This window comes from Apiospora marii, assembly GCF_038362585.1.
Source record: "Apiospora marii strain CBS 49790 chromosome Unknown utg000011l_segment0_segment0, whole genome shotgun sequence".
In the NCBI taxonomy this organism is placed as follows: Eukaryota; Fungi; Ascomycota; class Sordariomycetes; order Amphisphaeriales; family Apiosporaceae; genus Apiospora; species Apiospora marii.
In genome coordinates this window covers 3,911,148-3,934,387 of record NW_027117382.1, presented here as the reverse complement: position 1 = coordinate 3,934,387, position 23,240 = coordinate 3,911,148, and the positions used below count along the sequence as shown (strand labels likewise).

At 52.1% G+C, this 23,240-nt stretch overlaps 9 protein-coding genes across 9 annotated transcripts; 5 read left to right on the top strand and 4 right to left on the bottom strand.

The window, feature by feature from the left end:
• Positions 1-2,048: 2,048 nt before the first annotated feature.
• Positions 2,049-2,858, bottom strand: PG985_014379 (uncharacterized protein; the record flags this gene model as incomplete). Its single annotated transcript, XM_066834145.1, has 3 exons — positions 2,049-2,361; positions 2,434-2,632; positions 2,738-2,858. The coding sequence occupies 3 exons, from the start codon at positions 2,856-2,858 to the stop codon at positions 2,049-2,051; spliced, it is 633 nt and encodes a 210-aa protein (XP_066678885.1).
• A 1,675-nt stretch (positions 2,859-4,533) lies between these two features.
• Positions 4,534-7,464, bottom strand: PG985_014378 (uncharacterized protein; the record flags this gene model as incomplete). Its single annotated transcript, XM_066834144.1, has 2 exons — positions 4,534-4,685; positions 4,740-7,464. 2 exons carry the CDS (start codon positions 7,462-7,464, stop codon positions 4,534-4,536), a joined length of 2,877 nt encoding a protein of 958 aa, XP_066678884.1.
• Positions 7,465-9,167: 1,703 nt separating this feature from the next.
• Positions 9,168-9,755, top strand: PG985_014377 (uncharacterized protein; the record flags this gene model as incomplete). Its single annotated transcript, XM_066834143.1, has 1 exon — positions 9,168-9,755. The coding sequence occupies one exon, from the start codon at positions 9,168-9,170 to the stop codon at positions 9,753-9,755; it is 588 nt and encodes a 195-aa protein (XP_066678883.1).
• A 1,761-nt stretch (positions 9,756-11,516) lies between these two features.
• Positions 11,517-12,359, top strand: PG985_014376 (calmodulin; the record flags this gene model as incomplete). Its single annotated transcript, XM_066834142.1, has 6 exons — positions 11,517-11,519; positions 11,610-11,666; positions 11,731-11,746; positions 11,813-11,941; positions 11,998-12,210; positions 12,283-12,359. The coding sequence occupies 6 exons, from the start codon at positions 11,517-11,519 to the stop codon at positions 12,357-12,359; spliced, it is 495 nt and encodes a 164-aa protein (XP_066678882.1).
• A 227-nt stretch (positions 12,360-12,586) lies between these two features.
• On the bottom strand, positions 12,587-12,930 carry PG985_014375 (uncharacterized protein; the record flags this gene model as incomplete). Its single annotated transcript, XM_066834141.1, is given in 3 exon segments — positions 12,587-12,592; positions 12,618-12,869; positions 12,886-12,930. 3 exon segments carry the CDS (start codon positions 12,928-12,930, stop codon positions 12,587-12,589), a joined length of 303 nt encoding a protein of 100 aa, XP_066678881.1.
• A 1,650-nt stretch (positions 12,931-14,580) lies between these two features.
• PG985_014374 (uncharacterized protein) lies at positions 14,581-15,246 on the top strand (the record flags this gene model as incomplete). Its single annotated transcript, XM_066834140.1, has 1 exon — positions 14,581-15,246. The coding sequence occupies one exon, from the start codon at positions 14,581-14,583 to the stop codon at positions 15,244-15,246; it is 666 nt and encodes a 221-aa protein (XP_066678880.1).
• A 1,781-nt stretch (positions 15,247-17,027) lies between these two features.
• PG985_014373 (uncharacterized protein) lies at positions 17,028-17,488 on the top strand (the record flags this gene model as incomplete). Its single annotated transcript, XM_066834139.1, has 2 exons — positions 17,028-17,140; positions 17,245-17,488. Coding segments are annotated over 2 exons (357 nt in total), but the record flags the coding sequence as incomplete, so codon positions are not given.
• Positions 17,489-18,424: 936 nt separating this feature from the next.
• On the bottom strand, positions 18,425-19,003 carry PG985_014372 (uncharacterized protein; the record flags this gene model as incomplete). Its single annotated transcript, XM_066834138.1, has 1 exon — positions 18,425-19,003. One exon carries the CDS (start codon positions 19,001-19,003, stop codon positions 18,425-18,427), a length of 579 nt encoding a protein of 192 aa, XP_066678878.1.
• Positions 19,004-21,910: 2,907 nt separating this feature from the next.
• PG985_014371 (Protein mago nashi) lies at positions 21,911-22,714 on the top strand (the record flags this gene model as incomplete). Its single annotated transcript, XM_066834137.1, has 3 exons — positions 21,911-21,957; positions 22,114-22,399; positions 22,571-22,714. The coding sequence occupies 3 exons, from the start codon at positions 21,911-21,913 to the stop codon at positions 22,712-22,714; spliced, it is 477 nt and encodes a 158-aa protein (XP_066678877.1).
• Positions 22,715-23,240: the final 526 nt, after the last annotated feature.

Sequence of the window (23,240 nt, the reverse complement as noted above, 5' to 3'; positions counted from 1 at the left end):
TATCCGAAGTCCGGATAGGTGAGGGTTGTGTTCTTGGGGGCAGTTGATCGTCAGGCAAGTGGTTGCGATCGCACGCTGCATGCATGGAGGTGGTCCGGCAAAGTATTCAATTGGTCCGGATTGTGATCAGGCTAGAAATAAAACGTGCACCGCCTCTCCAAGGCCTCTGTGCAGCCTCCCCGAGGCTTCCTCGCAGCCTCACCCTACGTTCTGGCATACAGCTTCTCTCCATGTGCACAACCTACGCAAAACTGTCTGCCATACCCTCATGGAAGTCATTAAATTAAAATAAACCTTTGAACACGCTTAGTATCGACCGAAAAGAATTTCAAGATTTGTTTGTACCAGAGAGGCTTGGTATAGATCGAAAAAGAAAAAGAAAAAAGGAAGAAACTGGTTGACCCAGTTGGTTCTGGTTGATACCCTCATCTGCCATCGATCCATATCTGTTTGCTTTGGATAAACCATGAAAAAAAAAAAAAAAAAAAAAAAAAAAAAGAGAGAGAGAGAGAGAGAAAAGAATAAAATGGAAAAAGCTCAGCTGCAAGCCCGGGACGGTGTTCTCTCCAATGCCCATTGGCGGAATCGAACCCGGGGTTGCAGCCTACGAAACTCCCCCCAATCCAGGCCTTCCCGGAAAGAGAGGTTTTACTCCGAACAGACCACTCAGCCACTATGCGAGGGGGGGCTAGTCCCTTCACATTGTGGGTGTGAGTGCTGCTGATAGGAACAGCTGTTACTGGTAATTATAAGGTCTAGGTAGCTACCTATTGTTAGGTACGTAGCTACATGTAACCAGATAGGCAGCTAAGATACTGGGAGACGCGTTGCCCGGGTGGTGTACCTCCTTCACAATCGCTTCACCTCACCTCTGAATCACCTGCCTAAGAACAACAATCACGTCGGGCAGCTTACGCCCGTACCCAGGCAGGGCCGTAGGAAGGAAGGCCACTACCACAGACACACATGGCACCCTGAGAGTGACTCTCTCACACTGCTCATCGAATTTGATAACAGTTCATGTTCTGATAGCAAAGACACAAGTTATGCACTTACTAGACTAGCAAATGACATATCCATACGAATAGACAGTGACACCCCTCATATTCCGCATCTCCAGCAGTTTTAGATCTCCCTGCGTATCAGTTGCGACCAAAGCAACGAGAGCGCTAACGTCAGATTTTCAGAGGAGTTTTCATCTTCTGGTCAAGTCTTCTGGCTTCTTGAACACGAAATGGCTCGCAGACCGTCGTTACTTTCGCATCAGAATCTATCCCATTAGGTACCAGACTGGCACATCAAGCTGGCTGGCACTTACTATGACATGAGTTCCTCTCAACGGATTAATAGGGTTTGCATTCCTGCTTATAAGGGGAGAAACAAGGAAAGATGGTACAGCTTGAGCGGCATGGATCTGACCTCCCCATTGACATATCCTCCGAGGCAATTGTGAGTCATTGGCTAGTACAATGGACAATTTCATGTCATATCGATAATTTCTGCTATCCACGATTCCCTACCGGGCTTGTACGTGGACAATCTCGCTATCACGCCGTACTCGCAGACCACCTCGTGTGGCTCAATATCAGCACTCTGGCAGGGATTCGAATGAAGGATGAAAGAGTCGGAAGAAGCTGGCGTGGGGAACTCGAAAAAATATGCCAAAGTATCAACAACATGTGTGGCTGTACCGCACGACGCGTTCGATCTCATTGATGGGCGTAATTACCGTGGTTAGTCGAGAGCGGGCATATATGTGCCCATCACCGGACGATGACGATGGTCTGGCAGGCCTTTAGAAGCAATTCTGAGACCGGCAGTGACTGATAATACACAAATTGTCTTACTTTAGCTCGACAGGTGAGAGTTGGTAGAGATACGTTAATGAACCATCCTTTTTACTTCATACTTTTCCTTTTTCCCATAGCCTCTTCAGAACCACCCATTGCTCTAGGACACACACTCCTAGGTACAAGACGGTAGTAGATCATATGGAGGGTCGTTTCGATCCAGCCGGAACCTCCTGAGCCGACTGAGGCGGATCAATTTCAGCGGTAGTCTATGTGCAAGTCGACCATCTCGGTGTATCCCAGCTCCATGGCCAACTGCACAACTTGCCCGCTGTGGAAGTGAAAGCGGGCCATCCGGTACGATGGTGCCGGTACTGGGTCCAGCTCTGAGCCCTCCTCCAAGCCTTCGTAATCCTTGTAGCCGTCAGCAAAGGCAGGGTCGCGATCGCTGACGCCTTGGTAGCCCTTATTCGTGCCAGTCCCGTAGTACTCAAGCAGCAATCGGACCAGCTCCACGTCGCCCAACCGAATCGCGCGGGGCAGCGGCACCAAGAAGTCGCACCGTCCCAGCCTCGAGATGTTTCCGAACCCCACCTGACAATCTGAGCCGTCCTGCCGGGGCGGCTAGGGGGGCCAGTCCCACAAGGCGCCGCTCTCCAGAAAGGCCCGGGCGACGGCCACATCCCCGCGACTCGCCGCCGAGCTCAGGGCAAGGGCAAGAGTGCGGGTGACGCGGTCGCTCCCGCGCATGAGAATCCCGATAAGCCCCCGGTCGCCATTTTGCACCGCGTCGATCAGCGCGGGACCCTCGGCTTTCCAGCGCGTGCGGTCCGCGTCGGCGCCTGCGTCGAGAAAGAGATGGACCAGATCGGCACACTCGTGTTCCACGGCCCACTCCAGCAGCGGGATTTCGATTTAGAACGGATCTTATTTAACGAACTGTGTACTGGGTATCGTCGTGTGGCCCAGGGTCCCGTCATCGAGTCTCACATCACCGAGCGCCAGAATCTGCGCGGCGATGCGCGTGCTGCGGTATTTCAACTCCAGCGCTGCCGCGAGCGCCTCCATCGATTGGTGCTCGCTTGGTCCATCAGACCCAGCCTGGTCTTCTGTGGGATTGCACGACCTCGGGTCCTGACGGGGTTCACGACGCGGACTCCCATACCACGTCCCAGTCGTCTCCTTCCACATCGGGTACCGCCCGATCTGCAGTCGCTTTTACTGCCATCCCTCGAGTCTGGGTAATGCCCCGCCGTGTGGTACCGACTTTGCCGGAGGCGAAGCTGAAGCCGCAGCGAAACTCGACTTTCTGGTTTACTAAAGATAGCCGGCGCACTCCGTTTGAAGTACGCCTGCGGCGGGCGAGCCCTTCAGCGTACCGAGCTCGCTTTCAAGGCCGTTCCCTAGGTTGCCAGGTCTCTAACGGCCGGTTTGCTTGAGCGGGAGCTCCTTCCTGTCTACCCAGCTGAAGAAGGCACGAGACCGGATCTCGAGCGAGCTTCCTCTCGATCTCAGCCGTTTGCGAGGACTCTAGTAAGTAAGCGACCGACGAAGTCCTGGGCATCAGATGGGAGTTCTTCCGGGATTGGCAGGCTTTGGTCTGTGGAATGTTGTGAGCTCCTATCTGCGCCTTTGGGATGGTAGGGTGGTGGCAGCCCCGTCAGCATTTCGTGCAGAAATGATTCCAACGTCCACCAATCTGACATGGCAGACTGAACACCTTCCTGGACCAGAAGCTAGATTGAAGGGCATTGATAGACCCACACATCAAGGCGCACCGTCAGCACGAAGACGGCGGTAACGTCGAGCCGGCAGTCCTTCCACTTATCCTCCCCCAACACCATTGGAGCCCGAATCACCCCAGCCCAACAAGGGCTGGGCGGTCAATTGAACACCGTCGTACTCAAACACTGCACAGGGGATCCAGCGCCGGCGTACATCAGGCTCGGGAAGGTCTCACGGGCTCGATTCAGTACGGACATGTCCAGGCACGCCTAAGCTGGACCGGAACCGTGGCCTACGAACGTAGTGCAATTTGACGCTCAAACTCCCGACATTTTTGACCTCAAGGCTGAAGCCGATTCGCGCGAGGAATGCCGCTGGCTCGGGATATTTCGGGTTCTGCGCGATGCGGTCAGCTAATAAATGGTCAGGCTTGATGCCTTGCTGTAGCCAGAACAAGAGTTCCTCGACGTGCTTTCTCAATATTGACAAGACAACCTCGCGACTTTCCCATTAGATGCTTAGAAATGGATGCAACAGGAGAAAGATAAAACATTATGTTTCTAGGCCGCTGCCCAAAACAAAGTTGCCAGTATTGCTGCGGGGGTTGAAATGGCATTCAGCATCAGCGCATTACTGAGCCATAGGGGTCTGAGATTCCACCGCAACAACTTGCATTGGTGCAGAGGGGTCAAACGAGGTTCAAACACAATCATCGAATAGTTTCAACGCTTTTTGCATTCCATTTTGTCTAGAAAACCGAGGCCACCATTTCGTCATACCTGATATCTGATATTTCCTTGAGGACATCTCAACATCAAGCGGATGCTTGAACGAACCACCCTCTGTTTAAGGGTGCTGCTTGCTTGCTGTCTTTGGTCTAAGGGACGGCCGAACCCCTTCTGCTTTTTAGCTGTCATGTAACATCTAAAATCGTTATCTTGACCCATTTCGCTGTGCCAATAGTCTCATTAGGTACACACAGCCATGAGCTTGCTTCCTTCAAAGTCTCTCAAGACTCTCAAGCAGCAACCGTGCCGATCTTGTTCAGTCCCTTGAGACTGCCCAGGCTCAAGGCCAGACCTTGAGATCGACTTCTTATCCTAACGAAACCTGTAACAGGACCGTCGTCACCTTCTTTCTCAATGCTCAAGTTCGCAAGAGCATCCTCGCCTATACCGGTGTTAGTTCATGTTAAGAGATGTTGCATCAGGACAAGGTACTTACCAAAAACGCTTCTCGCGTAAAGGTTTGCGCTCAAGAATTGGCAGTCGCCCTTCAAGCTAGCCTCAGGTGTCAGGCAGTTCATGTTGGTGCAAGCCATCAGTTGCTCCAAGAACTCGCGCAGAGTCTTCGCCCTACTGTTGATGTTGACCTTGTTCTCCCACTCAAACTCGGTCCACATGGTTCGGAACTGTGTCTCGGTGCAAGTAGCCGGCTGGATGTAGTCCATAATATCGACGTGCAAGTCGTTGAGGATCACCACGTTGGTGTCGGTGCTGTGTGCGCCATCGTAGACAACGTTGCCGAAAATGACGCCAGTGTCTGTTGACGACACCTTGATTGTGCACTGCACATTGTGGAAGTCGTGGGGGCCGAGGTTTTGTGTCGTTGGCCGCTCAACAACCTTCAAGTCACCCAGTGTCGCGAACTCGACGGAAAGGTTCTGCAGAGTCTCCGTAGTTTGGTTGACCAGTAACACATCGAGAACGATATCGAATTGGTGCACCTTGACGTACGCCTCGGCGTAGACGGGGTCCGAGAAACCAGTAAGCTGCACGACTCGGCTCAGCTTGGACGAAAGGTCCTCGGCAGGAGCATCACCGCCAGTAGCCTTCTCCAAGTCGAGCTCAATCTCATCTGCCCCATCAACCGTGTTCTTCTTGGAAAGCTGGCGAATTTGTACCACATCGTCCACTTGAATGGCAGTCTTGGCCTTCTCAAAGGCCTCCTTCGCAGCTCGCTTCTTCTCCTCAACCTGTACCATGGCACGGAAGGCTTTGCGGGTGTCGTCCAGGAAGACACTTCCGAGTTCCTTCTTCTGGGAGAACTCGGCCAGGGATCGAACACACGACATGATACGGTCGACCGAGTCCTCGTCGATAGGGGCCTTGACGAAGTGAGACTGTCCAACGCGGATGATGGAAATCAGAATCAACATGGCCTCAGCCTTCAGGGCATTCGTGCGCGCATGATCGGCGGAAATATCGGCGTGGCGCATGACCAACTTGGTAAGCGTCGCCGAGAGCACAGTGGCCAGGTAGTAGTCGCCGTCCAGGATGAGTTGTCGCAGCGGCGGCTTCTGCGCAGCCTTAACGGCCTCCAACTTCGCAGCAGCCGCAGCGGAGCTGGTCAGAGCAGTCTCGGTGGCGTAAGTGCCGTCGGCCAAAACCTTGCGCGATCCGGAGGGAGCAGCGGGCTTAGAGTGACCGTTGACTTGCTCGTCCTTCTCCTTCTCGTCATCACCCTGGTCCAGCAGTCGCTGTTCGGAAGCCAAGATCGGGATCTCGCCCAGGCTGGCACGGATTCCCCTCCAGGCATCCCGGATGTCCTTCTCCTCAAGGGAGTACTCGCCAATAATCCAGATGATGCCGCGGTAGACCTTGCCTGCGCGGACCTCGCTCAGAGTGGCGACCAAACGCTCAACAATAGAGGGTCGCAGCTTAGGGAACTTCTCGACGACCTCCTTGACGAAGTTGATGACATCGACGGCGGACGTATTGCTGAAGTCGGCAATGAAGTCCATGAGGAGATCCACGACACTGGCGGCCACCTCGGAGAACTTGATGGCGCACTGGTGGATTGATTGGATAAGCAATTGGCGGTACTCGGCGTTCTTCTCGTACTCTTGGTCGACAGTCTTGGAGAGCTCCTTCTTCAACAGCAACACGACCTCTTCCACGTTCTTGCTGGCAACCATTTCCAAGGCAATGCTGAGGGCCTTTCTCCGCACGTCAATATCGGGGCTAGACAAGACTCTAAGGATCTCCATAATAAGGTCGTCCAAGATGCCCTCGTTCTTCTGGCGCAACTGATCGACGCGGTCGAGCACGATAAGCTTGACATTGTTGTCCGCCTCCTTGATGCTCAACTCGATGAACTTGGCGGCGGCAGCCTTGACGGCGACCGGGTTCGACGTCAATGCCGTAAGCGATGAAGCAGCCTCATAGACGACAGTAGAAGCGCCGGCCTCGAGCAGATCGAAGATGAGTCTGAGATAACGAGCCTTGTTTTGCGAGTTCTGGACAGCATCTTTGCGAATGAACTCCAACTCCACCAATTGCAACAGCTCCTCTGCGTTGGGGATACCCTCGAAGACATTGCTGAGGTACGCAAGCGCCTTGTCGTGATCGATGCTGGCGAGGGCGGCGAATGCATTGCGCTTGCAGGTCGCGTCACTTTCTGACTCGAGGAAGGTGGCGATCAGATCTGAGGCGTCGGGGATAAGAGACTGCGAATGTGTGTAGATGGAGGAGATGGCGTAGACGGCGTTCTTTCGGACGTATGCGTGTCGGTGCTCGAGGCATTGGCGCGCCGAGGACAGCAGGGGCTCGATCAGCTCAGCTTCTCGCAGCTTGCAAAGGAAGCGTAGTGTGTTACCCCGGATGTACTCGTTGGGGTGTTGAAGATCGTTTCGGATGCCGTTGCAGACCAGAATCATTTCCTGCTTCAGCTTGCCCTGGGCATCCAGCTTGGGGCAGATTTCGTAGTAGAAGTACAGGAGCTTCTTCAGCGGCTTGTACTTGGAGGGCATGACGAAACGGATAATGTGCATGAGAAGCTGGGGCATGGGATCGCCATTCAGCATGACGGTCAGGATGCGCTTCATTGTCTCGACCTTGCTCTCGTCAGTGCCCTTCTCCAGCTGCGTGCGCAGCTCCGACATGCTGGGAACATCGGCAGTGTTGTCCTGATGGACCAAACTGTAGGCATTCTCCAGAAACGACGACATGATGGGCGGAGGGTGCGGTTCGCGACCGCAGTATCGGGATCTGGTGTGTTGGTAGAGCTGCACTGAGCGGGTTCAGTTCAGTGTCGTCGGCGTGGTTGTTGGAGGATTCGTGGGGGAGTGATTCGATGGGCCCAATTGCAAGCGGTGGTCGAGGCTCTCTCTCGCTCTCTGGTACACGTATACAATTTGGGGGAGACGGGGGTGGATGGGCCAATTGCGCCGGTAAGGCCAGGCTAGAGAATTAGAGGATGATCAAATGTTGGCTAACAGACGAGAAGCTGTCTGTCGGGTTGGATCATGCAATGGCGCATGTCAGATATGAGGGTCGACCGATCTGAATTGGCGGTGGTATGAATTATGTGTCGTCAAATGCTCTCCCTAAACGGCTCCTAATGAATGGCCAGCTTCGATTTGTCCAGATTGGCTTCTGGGCTTCTCGATAGCACCAGCCTGACCATCTGTCCCCTGATCCAGAGCTAGTCGGGTGTGCCCCACCAAGACTCAATTATATTCCGACTTGGTTGTTCCGATTCCGGTATCCCAGCTTTTATGGGCACTCAGTTCTGTTAAAGCCACGACCCGCGAAGCCACAGTCCGCTAGTATAAGCCTCATTCAATTGAAGCCAAATGCCCAGTGAGCAGCCGACCCCGCTTGCTGTCAGTTTTCCTTAGTCATTGTGCCCAGCGCCATGCAGGACCTCGTTGCTGCCCAGCTTTGGCCTCTCACCTGTCAGAAAGCAGAACTGTTTAGCAATATAAGCTGACAGAACAGACGTGCATTCCATCAGCAAATGACGTAATATGCTTCAAAAGGTGGCATAGTATAGTGGTCAGTACAACACGTTGTGGTCTAGCATCATAACTGTTCCGTGTAGACCCCGGTTCGATTCCGGGTGCCGCCAGTTTTTTTGCATTTTTCTCAAGTTTATCTTCCTTGAATATTACTTTTACCCAAGCATACAGATTTCTATTCAGTTGCTTCTCGGAGCAATCAGCCTGGACCTACTTCATTTGCATGGCGCTGCAGTTTTACTACGTCTTCTCCTCATCTCCGAATCACTTTTCTTTGCTCTACCAGCGATACATTCTCCACCAATGGGCCTCGACATGGGAAAAATACGGATTTGCAAGTGCGACAGCATCCAATCGCGTGTTACCCTGGCCAGACCTTACCACCTCCAATCTCTGTCACATTTCTCTACTCGATGGGATGGGCAGCTCTAGTATCGAACCAATGGTGACAGTGCCGCTCCATGCTGTAGTTAGCCGCTCATATATTCGCTCATCTAGACCAGTTTCGCATCGTAAATCCATGGATGTGCAAGTGAACCATACTTATTGGTTACTGAGGTTTCTCCGCTGAGAACCCAGATTGATGATGGCCCGTTTGGGATAACAAACTTTTTGCGTACCAGCAAAACGTGCAACACAAGATCCCCGAGATCAGCAGTGCAACGGAGAAAGCTTCCATGGCAGGCTATAAGATCGTGGCATTCGCCCGTGAGTTGCAAACAAATCCATCCTGAAAAGCATTGTGTCAAGCCTTCTTTCACGAGTCTCATTCACCGAAAGCAATCCACGCTCTCTGCTATATCATTCGTATCTACTGGGCAGTGAGTGAATCAACGTCAAACCCAGACCAAAAAGCATCACCTGTATACCCAACCCGGGCAATACCTAGACTGCTTCCCTATCTCGACACCATGGCCAATAAGACAAAAATCGAGCTCCACCAGAAGGGCATGCCCGACGGATACACAGTCTCTGAGAATGCCGACCAATACACAGGCTATTTCGTCGGGGCGGGCATCGTAGGGTTCGTCTACTTTTTGTGTGTCTGTGTCTTCGCAGCCGCAGTCTACAAGGCGATAAGGGAGACGTATCCCGTCTTTCGCAACGACGGCTGCCTTGTCGTTTTCCTGCCCGTCCTCTCCTTCGTCGCCGGGGTTATCTTCCCGGTCTGGCTATCCGCATATCTCGCTTACTTGTGCGTCACCTACGTCGTGCGAAAGGCCTGCGCGGAAGGAGGCACCTGCTGCGGCATCAACTTCGCCTCGTTCAAGGCCCGCAGAGCCGCGCGCCGGGCTCAGAGACTCGAGGAGCAGATGAGGTTTCAGCAGCAGCAGCAGCAGCGACAGCACAGGGTCCAACAGCCAGATCAGACTGAGCCATATGCCACCCCTCCGCCTGCATACACTGCCCAAGCATCTCCTTCAGATATGGAAGCAGAATTGGGCATGAGCACATATTTGACCGACTACTACGTGCTGAATCCAAGTGAAAGGGTATAGATGGAAGATCATGTGTGGTCAATGCCGTATCACAGAGAACAGCACATCTCTTTACTAGGTATCGCTACCGGTCTGATCAGGTCCCAGACCCCAGACTGTCCGTTGTGGGCCTTTCGTTGCCGTTGTCCTGAGTTGGCATCTTTTTGAAGTTGGCGGGAAAGGGTCCAGTTAGTCAACATCCTGTTACCGAAAAACAAGATCTTATGGGTTTCTATTTCAAGTACTAATACTATATACTTGGACATTAATTATACTAGTTTCCTATATTAAAGGGCACACTGCATTCAATACAACACCTGGGCTCGATGTTCTTCTGTCCATATACTCTTTTCAATTGTAAAGATATTAACTGAACTCGAAGATATTCTGATGACTATATTGCGTATGTAAGCTCTTTCACAAGAAGGCATAACGCTAGCCATGGACTCCCGTGTAGTATAGCTGTCCTAACGGCATGATACGAGATCGGTGTCAGCCCTCGCTGGATATCGGTGCGATTCTGCACTTTACATATGTCAAATCATGCAAGTCTTCCTGCATATATCGTACTTATCCTTTTTCCTGCCTGTCCGATATCCCATCAGCGACTTCAATTTGCGTGGCCCTCGCTGATCCAGCCCCGTCGTATGTATGCTCTGCCATACGCATGGCTTGACTCACATGCTTCATTGCACCACCTTTCCCAATAGAATGCCGACAAGTGCCGCGTGAAGAGAGCCCAACTGTCAAAGACTATGATCCATATTTGGTCAATATATGAACGATTGAAGCGTGTGCAAGTTCCATGGCACCCAACAGCTTCTTGTTCTGATCCAAGCTTGGTCCGACTTCACACACACATTGGGACATCTGCGATTTGGCCCCAGATTGTAGTCCCGTCGAATCGGCTCCCCAAGATCTACGGTATACCAGCCAATTGACTGGAATGGGACAGCAGCGCGGTCTCTAGCCCGATTGCTCACGCATCCCTGCAGCGGAGTCGCGATGTCGCAATTAACAGCACGTGCTGCCGCTTCCATCCACTGCCTGTACGGTTCATTCCGTTTTACCCGTTGCCATCTGTTATCTACCTGGTAGTTCAAGGCCAAGATATCCCAAGACACTGTGTTCGCAATCCCCAGCTTGCGTAGTTGTTTGACGTTCTGCTTGATCAACTGCCAATCACCAGTTGCGGGTCATAGGGGTCCAAGGGCCCCCCATTGCGTGCAGGGGTTCGCCCGGCCGATGAACCGGTTTGCGCTGGGCGCTGACTGACATGCCTGGGCGCGCCAGCGTCTTTTAGGTCAAGGCGGGCAGACGCGCTTCTTCGACAAACCAATTACATACCATGAATCAACCTGCCAAAAGACCATGCGCCGTTGGAGGCGATGAATGATTGCATGTTGTCGCTCTGGCCTGCGTCGATCAGGGAATTGCGCTACACAGGAGTTCGTTTCATCCAAGAAGCTTTTCTCCCCCTGGTCTAATTTGGTCCCGCTCCCAGCAATGTGGTTTGTGGCGCTGGTGCCAGCACCTCAACAACTTCCCCCACTTGGAATGAGGGTAACAGGTATGTAGGAATCCGGCGCGGGTATTTATTTCATGCAGCACACCGCATGCCGGGCCTCGATAGTTCTTAGGAAGTTTCGTTCTCTCCATACCCTTTTGCATTCCTTCTAGAAGCCCTTGAGTTTATTTTCTATCGTCTGATCTTTTGCCTTCCCGTCGCCCGCTTTCCCTAATCCGAAATCTTTAATCGTCTGATCTGTTAGACTTGTCAACATGGTGGGTCCCCGTCACGACAACCCCTCATGCAGCAAACAAAACCGAGATGTCGACCAGAAAGCGATAAACTAACGCAATAACTTTTGACAGGCCAGAGTTTTGTCCCCAGAGGAGATCGCAGTCTTCAAGGAGCTGTTTGATTCCTACGTGAGTCCCATGACCGAATTAATATCTCTGCCACAAATTACTCTAATTCTAACTTCCTCAACAGGATGACGACAAGGGTGGTATGTTGCACACCCAAACACCACGTTCAATTCTTAGGATGATCAGTTTTAACAAGCCTTATACAGGTAACATCACCGTCGAGGAGTTCGCCAAGGTGATGTCGAGCAGCCCCGGACAGCAGCCCACCGAGGCAGAGGTGCAGCAGATCATCAAGGAGGTCGACCTTGACGGCGACGGAACCATCAACTTCAACGGTATGTTCTGGACTCCATGTATAAAGCGACTAGCAGTTCTGACTCAAACATCTCAGAGTTCATCACCATGATGACCGGCCAGCCCTACCCGCCCGTGGCAGACCCGAGCGAGGAGTGGGCCAAGGCCTGGAAGGAGTTCGAGCCCTCCATGAACGGCTCCATCACGCAGAGCCAGTTCCGCCAGCTGATGGCCAACCTGGTAGAGCCGGTCACCGACGTAGAGGTCGACAGACTGGTCAACAACGTGGACGGCGAGGGCAAGATCAGCTGTAAGTGAACCCCCCAGCCTAATGTCTCATGTGGGCGAAGAACTGGACCAAGCTAACCTACGAACTATATAGACAAGGACTTTGAGCATTTCATGAAGCACCGGAATGAGGCAGGTGACGTTCTTGAGGAGCAACAGTCGGCTTCTTGAGCGCTGATATCAAGGAAGTAAAAGTCATTAGATCGCCTAGCCATAAAATGTGTCTAGTAATGCGTACTGAAAAGAAACAACCCCTCTTCGCATATATCGCCGCCATATGAAACCATTGAACGTTTGTTTCCCGAATCACTTCATGTTCCTCTCATCATCTTCCTGTAATGTATGTGGCCAAAACCGCCACAAAGATCTCGTTGTCTTAGCCACTCGCTCGCCTTTTTTTATTCCTTCCAATGGGCAAACGAGGTATACGCTCTCTGCGGCAACCTCGTCGCGGGCATGGACGCCGCCCCCCTTGGGCGCTCCTACCTGGTACATGTATACCCCCCTGTTGTGCTGGTCGGGTTTGTCCACGACGCGCTCGGGGTCCTTATCGGCGCCCTGGTCCGAGCTGATCGAGTCTACGTTGTACTCCAGTTTCGGATTGAAGAACTGGATGACGCTGTCCGGCTTCAGGTCTCCCCAGATGGAGAAGCGCGGGGTGCTCTGGCAGAGCGTCTCGGACTTGTGGTTGTATTACTGGGCCAGCTTGTCCGTTGAGGGCTATACCGACAGCAACAGCCATGTTGAGGTTTGATTAAGGTCGAGGATGTGAGTTATGGAATAGAATGGCTCAGTGTTTGGTTTTAATTGCATTGTTGATGTATTGCATGAGCCTCGTTGGGGTCCAGAGTTGATGTTTAGTATACTTGGGCTATCATTCAAGGAAACTTTAAGGGGCCAAGGGGGGGCGTAGAGAAAGGGGAACACGGCCGATGCTGTTTGAGCAAGCTGTGTAGTGCAACGCCATCAAACCCTATTTAGCTTATGCAGACCCCCCTGGTTCCTGCAGTATGCCCCTATCCTTTGAATTGGCAAGATAATGGGCGTCCGTAGTTAAATATTGGCCCCTGACGAGATGAGGCTTGAATCGTTTTGTGCGACGGCAACACATGCAACTCAAATTTGAAAGGCTCAATGGAGGTTTAAGCCAGATCTAAATTTGATGCAGGCTTTTGGGGCAGCGCTGAAGCCCACGCTCTGCTATTGCTTAACAGATACGCCTACTGTTTGGGCATTGTTCAGCATCGGAACTGTCCGCGATTGCGAACCGAACATTTGGAACGACTAGAGTGTCTCTGGTACCTAGAGAACCCTGGAAATTGTATAACACTCTCCGGAACATGTATTTCTTAGGGGCCTGGGCTTGGTACGGTTGGGGGTAAGTGAGGGTGGCAGCGTTGGGCTTCTTCCTCATGATTAATCACATGGACCTTGCCCCTTACCCTGATAAGGCTCTGATTTATTCGAGGGGTAGACATGGATAGATACTGATTGCTGATGGTCATATACCAGAGCCTGTCTCGCAAGCAGCTACCATCACATCATCAACACCACTTGGGTTATACAATGAGGAAGCATGCGTAGCCCCATTGGGGCGGGGCTAGTCTGAGGCTCTCGTCTTTGGCCAGCCATGGCCAAACGATCTTGCTCATGAGGAGTGATGTGATGTTTCTCAAAGATGTATGCTCCTCCAGGTAATGTTCGACTAGTTTCATGACTCTAAAGACAACCCGATTAAGTCCCCAAAATATCTCCCTAATATCCCCTAACACACACCCGCTCCGGGGCCGGTCTTGGCAAGGTTCAGTGGTGAGCCCGCAGCTTTAACAGTACTAATGGTTCAACCATAGCCTAGTTGTGGTTTTGGAACTTTGTCTTGATTCACCAACGGCTAACCAGGGTCACAACATGCCGTGTAAAAACGCGGGCGACATCCAGTAGTGTCTAATTATCTCCGGATATGTCTGGATTTGGTGTAGAAACCATCTCTAGAAATATCTATCAGTGATTGTCTTTTGATTTGACAAGGCATTGATTACTATGCTCTTTCAAGATTGAACTCTACGCGAGGGAATCTTCTCGGTGCTGCAGTGTAATATTTTCTTTGTCTGAGGAACAAAAGCCCCGAGCTTCAGCCACCATACGAATCCGGTGGACATATAATAGATAATGGACGACAATGTCGCTGAGATCATCTTGCCGCTTGATAAACTCTAGACAACAATTTTGATGAAAACCTTTTTCGTCGAGTCATGACTGTAGTGTGGTCCCAGCAAGCGACCCCTTTACCCCTGATATTAGCCTGCCGAACTTACAATCGACTATTACTTTCGGCATCACCTAATACTTGCTAGGCATAATAAAGAGAACATAACGCGTGAGAGATGAAGAGATGTGGCAATTCATGACCGTCACCTTCTCCCTCTGGTGGCTCGCCACCCTGGCTCGCTACATCGACCGGCAAGCGCTCCTGCTCATCACGCAGCGCGCCCTGCACACCTACCTGCTAGCCTTCGGCCTACTACTCGGCGCCGCCCTGGCCGCGGGCGCCACCAGCGTGCCGTACAGCTACATTCACGGGCGAAAGGCCGCGACCACAGCGACACACGACAACACCTACGTCTTCAAGGACGAGCGCGCCGTCGCCGTCATCCTCATGGCCTGGCTCTGCTGGTACGGCGCCCTCGTGCGCAGCTTCCACTACGAATTCTTCAGCCGCCTCACGTTCCTGCGCTTTGACAACGGCCGCAGCGGGGGGAGAACGGTCATATACTTGCGGCAAGGGGAGCGGGACGCCCGCGCGGTGCTGATCCTCGCCACGGCCGTTTTGGGGCTGGCGCTGTGCCACCCGGGCTTCAGGGCGCTGGGGGCCGCGGGGCTCCGGCGGCTGTGGCTCACGGACGCGGTGGACCGCTTCGCGAAGTGGGTGCTGTTTGCGGCGTGGCGCACGGTGACGGCTGAGTTTGCGTGGAGGCCCAGGAGCCGGTGGGATCAGGTTGCATCCGGGGTCAGGAGGCAATGGCGCTGGCTCAAGTTCATGGCCTTGAGACGGGGGTGAAAGACAGCACCGGAGAAGAAAAACATACAATGGCTGGGGGGTTTCTCTGACTGACACTTGAAAACTATGTATGTACGTCTCACGTATGTATGCAGTTCAAGACGAACGACACGCCAACGCCAATGCAGGCTGGCAGGCGGGCAGGCGGGCAGGCGGGAATACGTATTCTTACATATTCATGCAGGGGATAAGAAAAAGTTTCAATAGGTGTGGATGTGATGTGCCAAGTTACACACCATTCGGTGATAGGATGACGAGATATGGAGATAATCTGGAAATCTTAATTCAACACCAGCCGCCCCGGGCAGCCAATCGAAGTGCGTGGACGTCGACATGATTCTAATTTTGGTAACACCGGCCTGTCTCGGTTTGCTGATCATCCTTCTTTTTTTCGTGGAGAGTTGTTGTTGTGGGTTGAGAACTGCACAAGGTTTACTTTTTGCAAAAACGGTGCACCCAGTGCTGCGAATGTCTCTTCCTACCAACCTGGCTCTTTGATGGCGAACGAACGACAGGCAAATTGCATGTGTCGGTGGGGAATCGTGTGTTATATGTCGACAGTATTACTTGCATATGCAGCCTCCTTTTTCCGTATTTCCTGATTGCTCCGAGAGGCTGGAGGTAAGTAGGAAAACAGAAATACGAACGAGTTGGGTCAAAGATCGGCATCCGGCATGTGGGGTTGGGAGGAGGCCTGTTCAGTCAAAAGGGTTTTTGGGTGTTGGGTTGGGTTGGGGATGGGAAATCATCATGGGAGCACTTGTCTCTCCATGTCCTCATCAGCAGGCGACCACAGCAGACAGATAAGCTTGATAAGATAACAAATAGATGGCGATGCTGTGAAATGCATGCTGAATCAATGCTACTCCGGCAGCCGAATGTCGTACGAACGGGATGCAACCTATCACGAGCTGCCGTCCCTTAATTGCAAGGACCAGCCGTTCAATGCGAAACACCAACGCCTCTTCTCCAAAAAAGCAGGGCTTTTCCAGAAGGGTCAATTGATCAGTGGAGTGCAGGCGGGTAGCGGCGTAGGGGGGCGCCTTAGAGTCTTTTAGAGGGTGTGCTCCAGGGCCCGGCGCCAATCAGACCGGCCAGATGGACCCCCCAGGATTCAGAGACAGGCAGAGACAGGGGCTAGTTTCCAGGGATGGCCGACTTTATGCGCGGCCGCAAATTCCGTACCCCTTCCACAGACGGGTCGTTCAATGTCCCATCTCTCACCACGACTGCTGACCGACGTTCATCATCTCCTGTTCTGTCTCATCTCCTCCTCCTCTCATCTTCTTCCCTTCCTTCCCCCAACGCCGAGAAATTACTAAAAAGAGAGGGAGGCGAATACTGGTCAGGTAGAGAAGATACACTCGCTCAACTCCGCCTCTGAAACTTTCCTCTCTTCTTTTCTTATCTTGCCCGGTCGCTCGTTTCTTCGCTCGGGTCGTCCATTTTGTTTGTCAGTCGGTCGATCTATTTCCTGCTTGGCAGCCCCCTACGATTGGCCAATTCCCCACAACCACCGCCGAAGCCGTCATCGTGCATCTTACACTCTACGAGGCAGGATCCCTCTCTCTCTCTGCCTTTCGGTAGCAACCCAAATTCAACAAACCTATTCCTTTGTCGCCATTGCACATATACTTCCAGACTTCGACCATCTCCTGTCGCCGAGCTCCACCACCAGCTACCTACTGTACATATATACATACTTCCCCAAGCCGAAGGAAGCCGAGACGACAGAAAGCGTTGCACGATCAACAACATCACCCACTTTTAATTCGCCCAAGATGCCGTCCATTCTCTTTCCTCGCGTCGACTGCGACGCGAATCCCAACGACACCGCCTGCGAGAAGCCTTCGAGTGGTGACAAGAGGACGCCCATTGTCATCGGAACCGTCGTGTAAGCTTATACCCATGTTCTCCTGCTCTCCCCCCTCCCCCGGGGCTCTGCGCCCTTCTTCCGACCGAACTATTTGCTGACTTTCTCGTTTTGTTTACTCACAGAGGCACGGCTTTCGTCGCACTCTTGGTGATCCTATGGCTCCTGCACATGCGAAGAAAGCGAAACGACCAGCGCGAGTGGCCTAAGGACCCGCAAGAACTGGAAGACTACGGCTTCGATTCCCCGGGCGGCATCAAAGCCCCCAAGAGCGCCAAGCAGCGAGACAACAGGATGTCCAATCTTCCCCAGACTGGGCCGCCGCCAGAGAATCCGTTCGGAAACCAAGCCGAGGTGGTGGCGGGAGGACGGTAACCCACACGATGTTGTATTTGGAGGCATACCAAGGGGGGAAATGCCAGCAGCAAAAGGAGGGAAAGAAAGACAGACAGGCGTTGAGGCAGTGCCGTCACGAACCATATGATAGGTGTTCTCGGAGTTCTTCTTTTTCATGTCGCATCTTGGCATTGGGTTTGGTGTTTATGTACGACTGTAATTGTATATTGCACACACAGCAGCACCAACGATCCGTTGGAAGCGCTACCTACTTTGCAGTTAATCCTACGATTCGACTGCGGTTCTCTTCTTCAGTTCGGTTCTTCTTCCATGGCACGATACTCGGTGATATTTGGGGGAACTCTTATATTACGGCTCGGTCGCGGTCTACTCAGGCCTAACTTATACCGGCCTCGCACCCCATTGTTTGCAATGAAGTCTGACAGAGCACTGAGGGTCGGCCGGGGCTAACGAGGCGGTCATTTACAGGGGTTTGGCTTATCATCTGGCTTGGTGGCCAAGTGAAAGCGAGGCTCCAGAGGGCGAGAGCAAGACAGAGTACCTACTAAGGCTAGATACGTCAGGAATGCTACGGGTTCAGAGCGAACAACATGACTTGTCACGCGTGGAATGTGTCAATGGCGTGTACAACCTATCTGAGTCGCGCCATCAAATTTTGCGTATTAAGATTGCGGTTCCATTCCTATGAACTATGGGGTGAGATGTCCTGGATCGTATCTACTGATGTGATTCCTTCTCCACCAAGACTAGGCCACCTTCATGGCGAGCGTACTGTCTTCGCAACCAAATAAACTCATCTGAACCGGAACCGAAATGTGAAAGAAAACCGAGTTGGATAATCCGAACCCCCCTGCCCCCGGAAAAGAGTTGCTTATTTCCTAGAGGACACTGGCCATGTGCGACGCTCACCCGTCATGGGAAGGATTTGGGTTTATAGAGACTCGGATATTAGATCTCATCGAAGACTTCCTCGTCCTCCTCGTCGTTACCGCCGGTGCGGGCACGCTTGGAAGGGCTCTCGTCGTCGTCCTCCTTGTTGGCAGCCTGCTTTCGCTTGCGCTGGGCGCGGGCAGGGGCGGCCTTCTTAGCAGCGGACGAGGCGGGAGTGTCGTCACCACCCTTGCCATCGGGGGTGCTGGGGCCGGCGCCCATGCTGTTCTCGATGTTGGCCAACTTCATGCAGGCGTAGTCGAAGGCGTCCTTCGCCGCCTTGTCGTTCTTGAAGCCGAAAGTATCGTAGTACGGCTTCCAGTCGATGGCGGTAGCGATGGACTTCTGTTTGCCAGGGCAGGGCGTTAGTTTCCATTCTCGTGTAGGATGAACCGTTTCAGTGTTGTTGGGCACACGTTGCTTGGAAATGGGAGGATAGCGTTGCGTGGCAAGGGGAGGATAGCGTTGTTGATGTAACATATGGCCAAGGGAAAGAAGATGATGAAAACTTACATTCTTCTTGCGGAACTCTCTGAGGAAGACGGCAATGACCTTCAGGTCCTTGTCGGACAGGGTAGTGGACTTGGTCTTAGGCATCTTGGGTGATGAGATCTGGGTTCGTGAAGTGATGATAGAAGATGAGACGAAGAAAGGAAGATGGGACGGAGATCGAATGGATGTAGCCGGAGAGAAATTCAGCCAGCGACCAAGTTCCGTCTGGATGTGACTGATGAATGACTTTCGTGTCTGGCGGAAGAAGATGAAACTGAACTTGCAAGTCCGAGGAAGTGATGATGATGGATGGTGCTCGACTATCGAGTATGCGTGAGAAAGTTTTGGTGAAAACCTGCAAGCTCCGGAGGGTGGATGTTTTGGAGAAGCAGGAATTATTAAAGGCGGGTGAAGGTGAGTGGAAGGTGATTGTCACAAAGAATTCACAAATATCCGCAGGCGCCGGTGAGGTCCATGATCAAAAGAATCATCGCCGGTGGGGTCGAGGGGTTGTGTGCTTGCGACCTCCGTAAACCGGCAGGTGCTGGCGCAAGGGGCGCCGGCAAGCTATGGGGACTGGAGTCGCCGACGAGCTACCTATCTTACCCCCGGAGGGGTGCGGACCCTACAGGGGAGAGCGCCAGCCACTCTACACTGCCAACCACTGCGTGTGAGGCAGTTATATAGATCAATTTGGTGATCGAAAGGAACGCTATGCTATACTTTACGGAAAAGGGGGTAGACCAGGTAATATCTGCATGTATATCATGGGTAGCAGGGTACTGCTGGAAAGGTGAAGTCGAGCACATGAACGTGCGTACACACGCTCAAGTCGGTTATCCTTATCTAAGTGAGTGACAACAACTCCCGAAACGGGGCAAGAGGCGTGCTATTTACGGGGTGTACTGAACCCCCGTAACGGGGAAGGAGGCGTACCCGCTCACGGAGTGTACCCGCCCTGTAAGTTCCATTGTGAGAAGTGCATTTGTAGCCTAGACAATATTACTTTGGGAGGGCACACGCGAGGCACCTGGCTTTCTCAAGTAAGAGCCAGCATAACATGTCTTTTACAAAATTATCCCGGCAGTACCTTTACATTTGACAGGCAATCCGCTTGCGTGAAAGAATTGAGAATAGACCTTGCACTTGGCTTTACATTTGTATTGGCCCTAGTAGAGAGCAACAAGTACTCTGTCGTCTCACAGGACTAGTAGAAATCCTTTCAATCCATGGTAAAATACCCTCACATGATGACAAACCTAACTGGCATCTGCTTGGACAAAATTTGGACAGATTACCCAGCACTGCTACCAAAATTTGGGAACTTTCGACTGGATGTGTTCACGGCCAGTTCCCCATGATCTTTCACAAACCACAAAGGACGCATATCCTATCTACCAAGTGTGATACGCACCCTGGATTGTGAATGCCTATTCTGGTTCTAGTAACGTGTTGTGTTGGCAACATGCATAGGGGCGCCCCAGAAACGACCACAGTCAAAGGGGTATTTCATTCTCTGTGTATGATACGATCATGATGCTCAACGTCCCGTACGGTACAGACCTCATCTTGAGAATCGTCATAGCCATCAACCACATATTCGTACGACTCAGTCACTGCTCTAGCAGAAAAAGGGGTTATCAAGAGGTGTATTATTCCACATCTAGATGCCAATCTATCGAAAGATGGTACATTGCTAGGTGTGGTTACAAGTGGAATATTGCTGGGAATTGTCTACCAGTATCAGAGGCTTCAAACACATCAAATGTATCTTTGAAAATCTTGGAACGTATGGACATTTCTGGCTACAGAACTCACCCGTTGCCAGACTGCACCAGTCTGTCAACTGCAGAGCGATAACCTTATTTGAAAAGTCGATCTTGTAGCCATGTTAACAGTAACGGTCTCCATAACATGCAAACAAATTCTACGATGAACTTGATGCAAAGAAATGATAAGTCAAAGCAGATTCCTAACATAACATCAAACGAACTACCAGAAACCATCACTAGAAATCCTTGACTCAAGATAAAACACATATCGTTTGTACCCGGTTGAACCATTACACACTTGAGCAAAAACTTCGATGAATTAAGTTGTAAGTACACCTGACTTGCAAGTTCAATCACGCTGCAAGACTCCGTCACGGACTAAGTGTATCTGTATCCTAACCCCTAACTCAACTTACCTGTGGTGCCGGTTCACAAAGGTTCAAATTGCTCTTGTCGTCAGTCTAGTCTCTGGCTCGAAGGACGAATTCGCCAGGAACAGTAGCAAGGGATTGATCACATGCAGGAATGACCGGGTGATATGATCATGCTCTGGGCCAAACTGAACTACCGGGAATGCTCCTGGATTACGACAATACGCTCAGATTTCGTGAAAGATTGCTACGAGTTTTGGGCCTCATGTGGGACAGCATGTCACGTCTGCACATAAGGCAGAAATAACATATATACTTCTGATTTCTCAGATGAGATAGAACCATACCTATCGAGTTTCATAAAGGGGTCAATGACCATACAACGCCACGGACTGGCATGACCAACATTGAAAACAGCTTGTGGAAAATCCCAAATGACAGACTCTGGAGCAGATTGAGCTAATTGAATGCTATGATTGAAATCCACAAAAGTCAAACATCATCAGAATGGGTTGAGGAGCAAACCACACACTCTTAGAACCAAGCTGGTTGACAGAGATGATACCTACTGATGTTGGAATGCACTCACAAGCAGCAAGTAGCTTACCTGTTGCTCACCGCCTTCCCTCTGGAGACAGCCATTCGGTCTCTTATCTAAGCGCCTTGATAGGTGCATATCAAGATCCGAGGGAGGCTAAGCAGTTGATGCTAACGGAAAGTTATGCCCCACCATTAGCCCAGCTCGTCACTGAACCAAGCGGCCCAGTATCACCGGGAGGCTTCACTTTATTTTTGGGTGATTCCGCGACCGACCTGCAACTCACGTACAGCCAGCGAACCCCCAATCCACGAAAGAAACGACCGCGACCATGGCAAACACAGCATCGACCGGCGAGCCGTTCTACATCCGGTACTAGTACGTCTACAAAATCATCCGCTGGCCCAATTCAATCCGCGTGCGCGCGCGTTCCCACACAAGCAACCGATCCACCACGCAGCTCTCCCTCCCTCTTGCCTGTCGCACCCCCCGTAGCTGAACCTGACTAACATCTTGCGCCCAACCCCCCAACAGCTCCGGACACAGCGGGCGCTTCGGCCACGAGTTCCTCGAGTTCGACATCCGGGTGGTCGGGGACGGGCGGTCGGCGGTGGCGCGGTACGCCAACAACAGCAACTACCGCAACGACAGCCTGATCCGCAAGGAGATGTGCGTCTCGAGCCTCGTCGTCGACGAGATCAAGCGCATCGTCCGCTCCTCGGAGATCATGAAGGAGGACGACGGCAAGTGGCCCCAGAAGAACAAGGACGGCCGCCAGGAGCTCGAGATCCGCTTCGGCGGCGAGCACATCAGCTTCGAGGTACGTTTTTTCGATCGACACCATCACACCCGACGGAGGGCGAAGGAGGGCGGATCTCCAGAAAAGGTCGTGAAGGTTGCGCGACGGGAGGGATCTTGTATCCGGATAAGAAGAGCTGGAGCATGAGTGTGTCTATGTTGAAAGCATTCGCTGACCCAACGACTTGTACAGACAGCAAAGATCGGTTCGCTCATCGATGTGACCGAGTCCGCCGACCCGGAAGGCCTGCGCGTGTTCTACTACCTGGTGCAAGACCTCAAGGCGCTGGTCTTCAGTCTGACGTCCCTGCACTTCAAGATCAAGCCTATTTCATGAGCTGCTGCGTAGGTAGCTTAGCTCTACTACTTCATCAGAGATCCGAGTCGCTTCGGCAGCCGCGGGCACCGAAGACGAACCATGTAGCGTCACGACAACAATGAATGTGGAATTGGAAAGGGAATTGCAGAAGGAAAGGAATGCATAAGCAAGAGAGAAAGGGGAAAAATGTTGCCGACACCGCAAATGCGGCCAAGGGCAGCAACAGCAAGCGAGTAGGCACGAAGACTTGAAAACGATAAGAGAGGACGAAGATGACGAGGATGATGCACAGTAGTATGTGTGTGGCTTTCATGAATCATGTACACAGAGTCTCGACTGACCCGATTCTGTCAGTTGGTATTTATGCGGTCGGTGGTCCCTTCCCCCCTTCGCCTGCCCAACTGGCCAAGGCTGCAAAAAGAAAGGACTCCCCAAGAATCAATATACCCCCCAATGCCGCGCGACGATTTACGAACAGAAAGCAATTCGTACGCCGCTGTATGCTAGATGACAAAGTCCAAACAAACCCTCCTTAGTCGCCGTT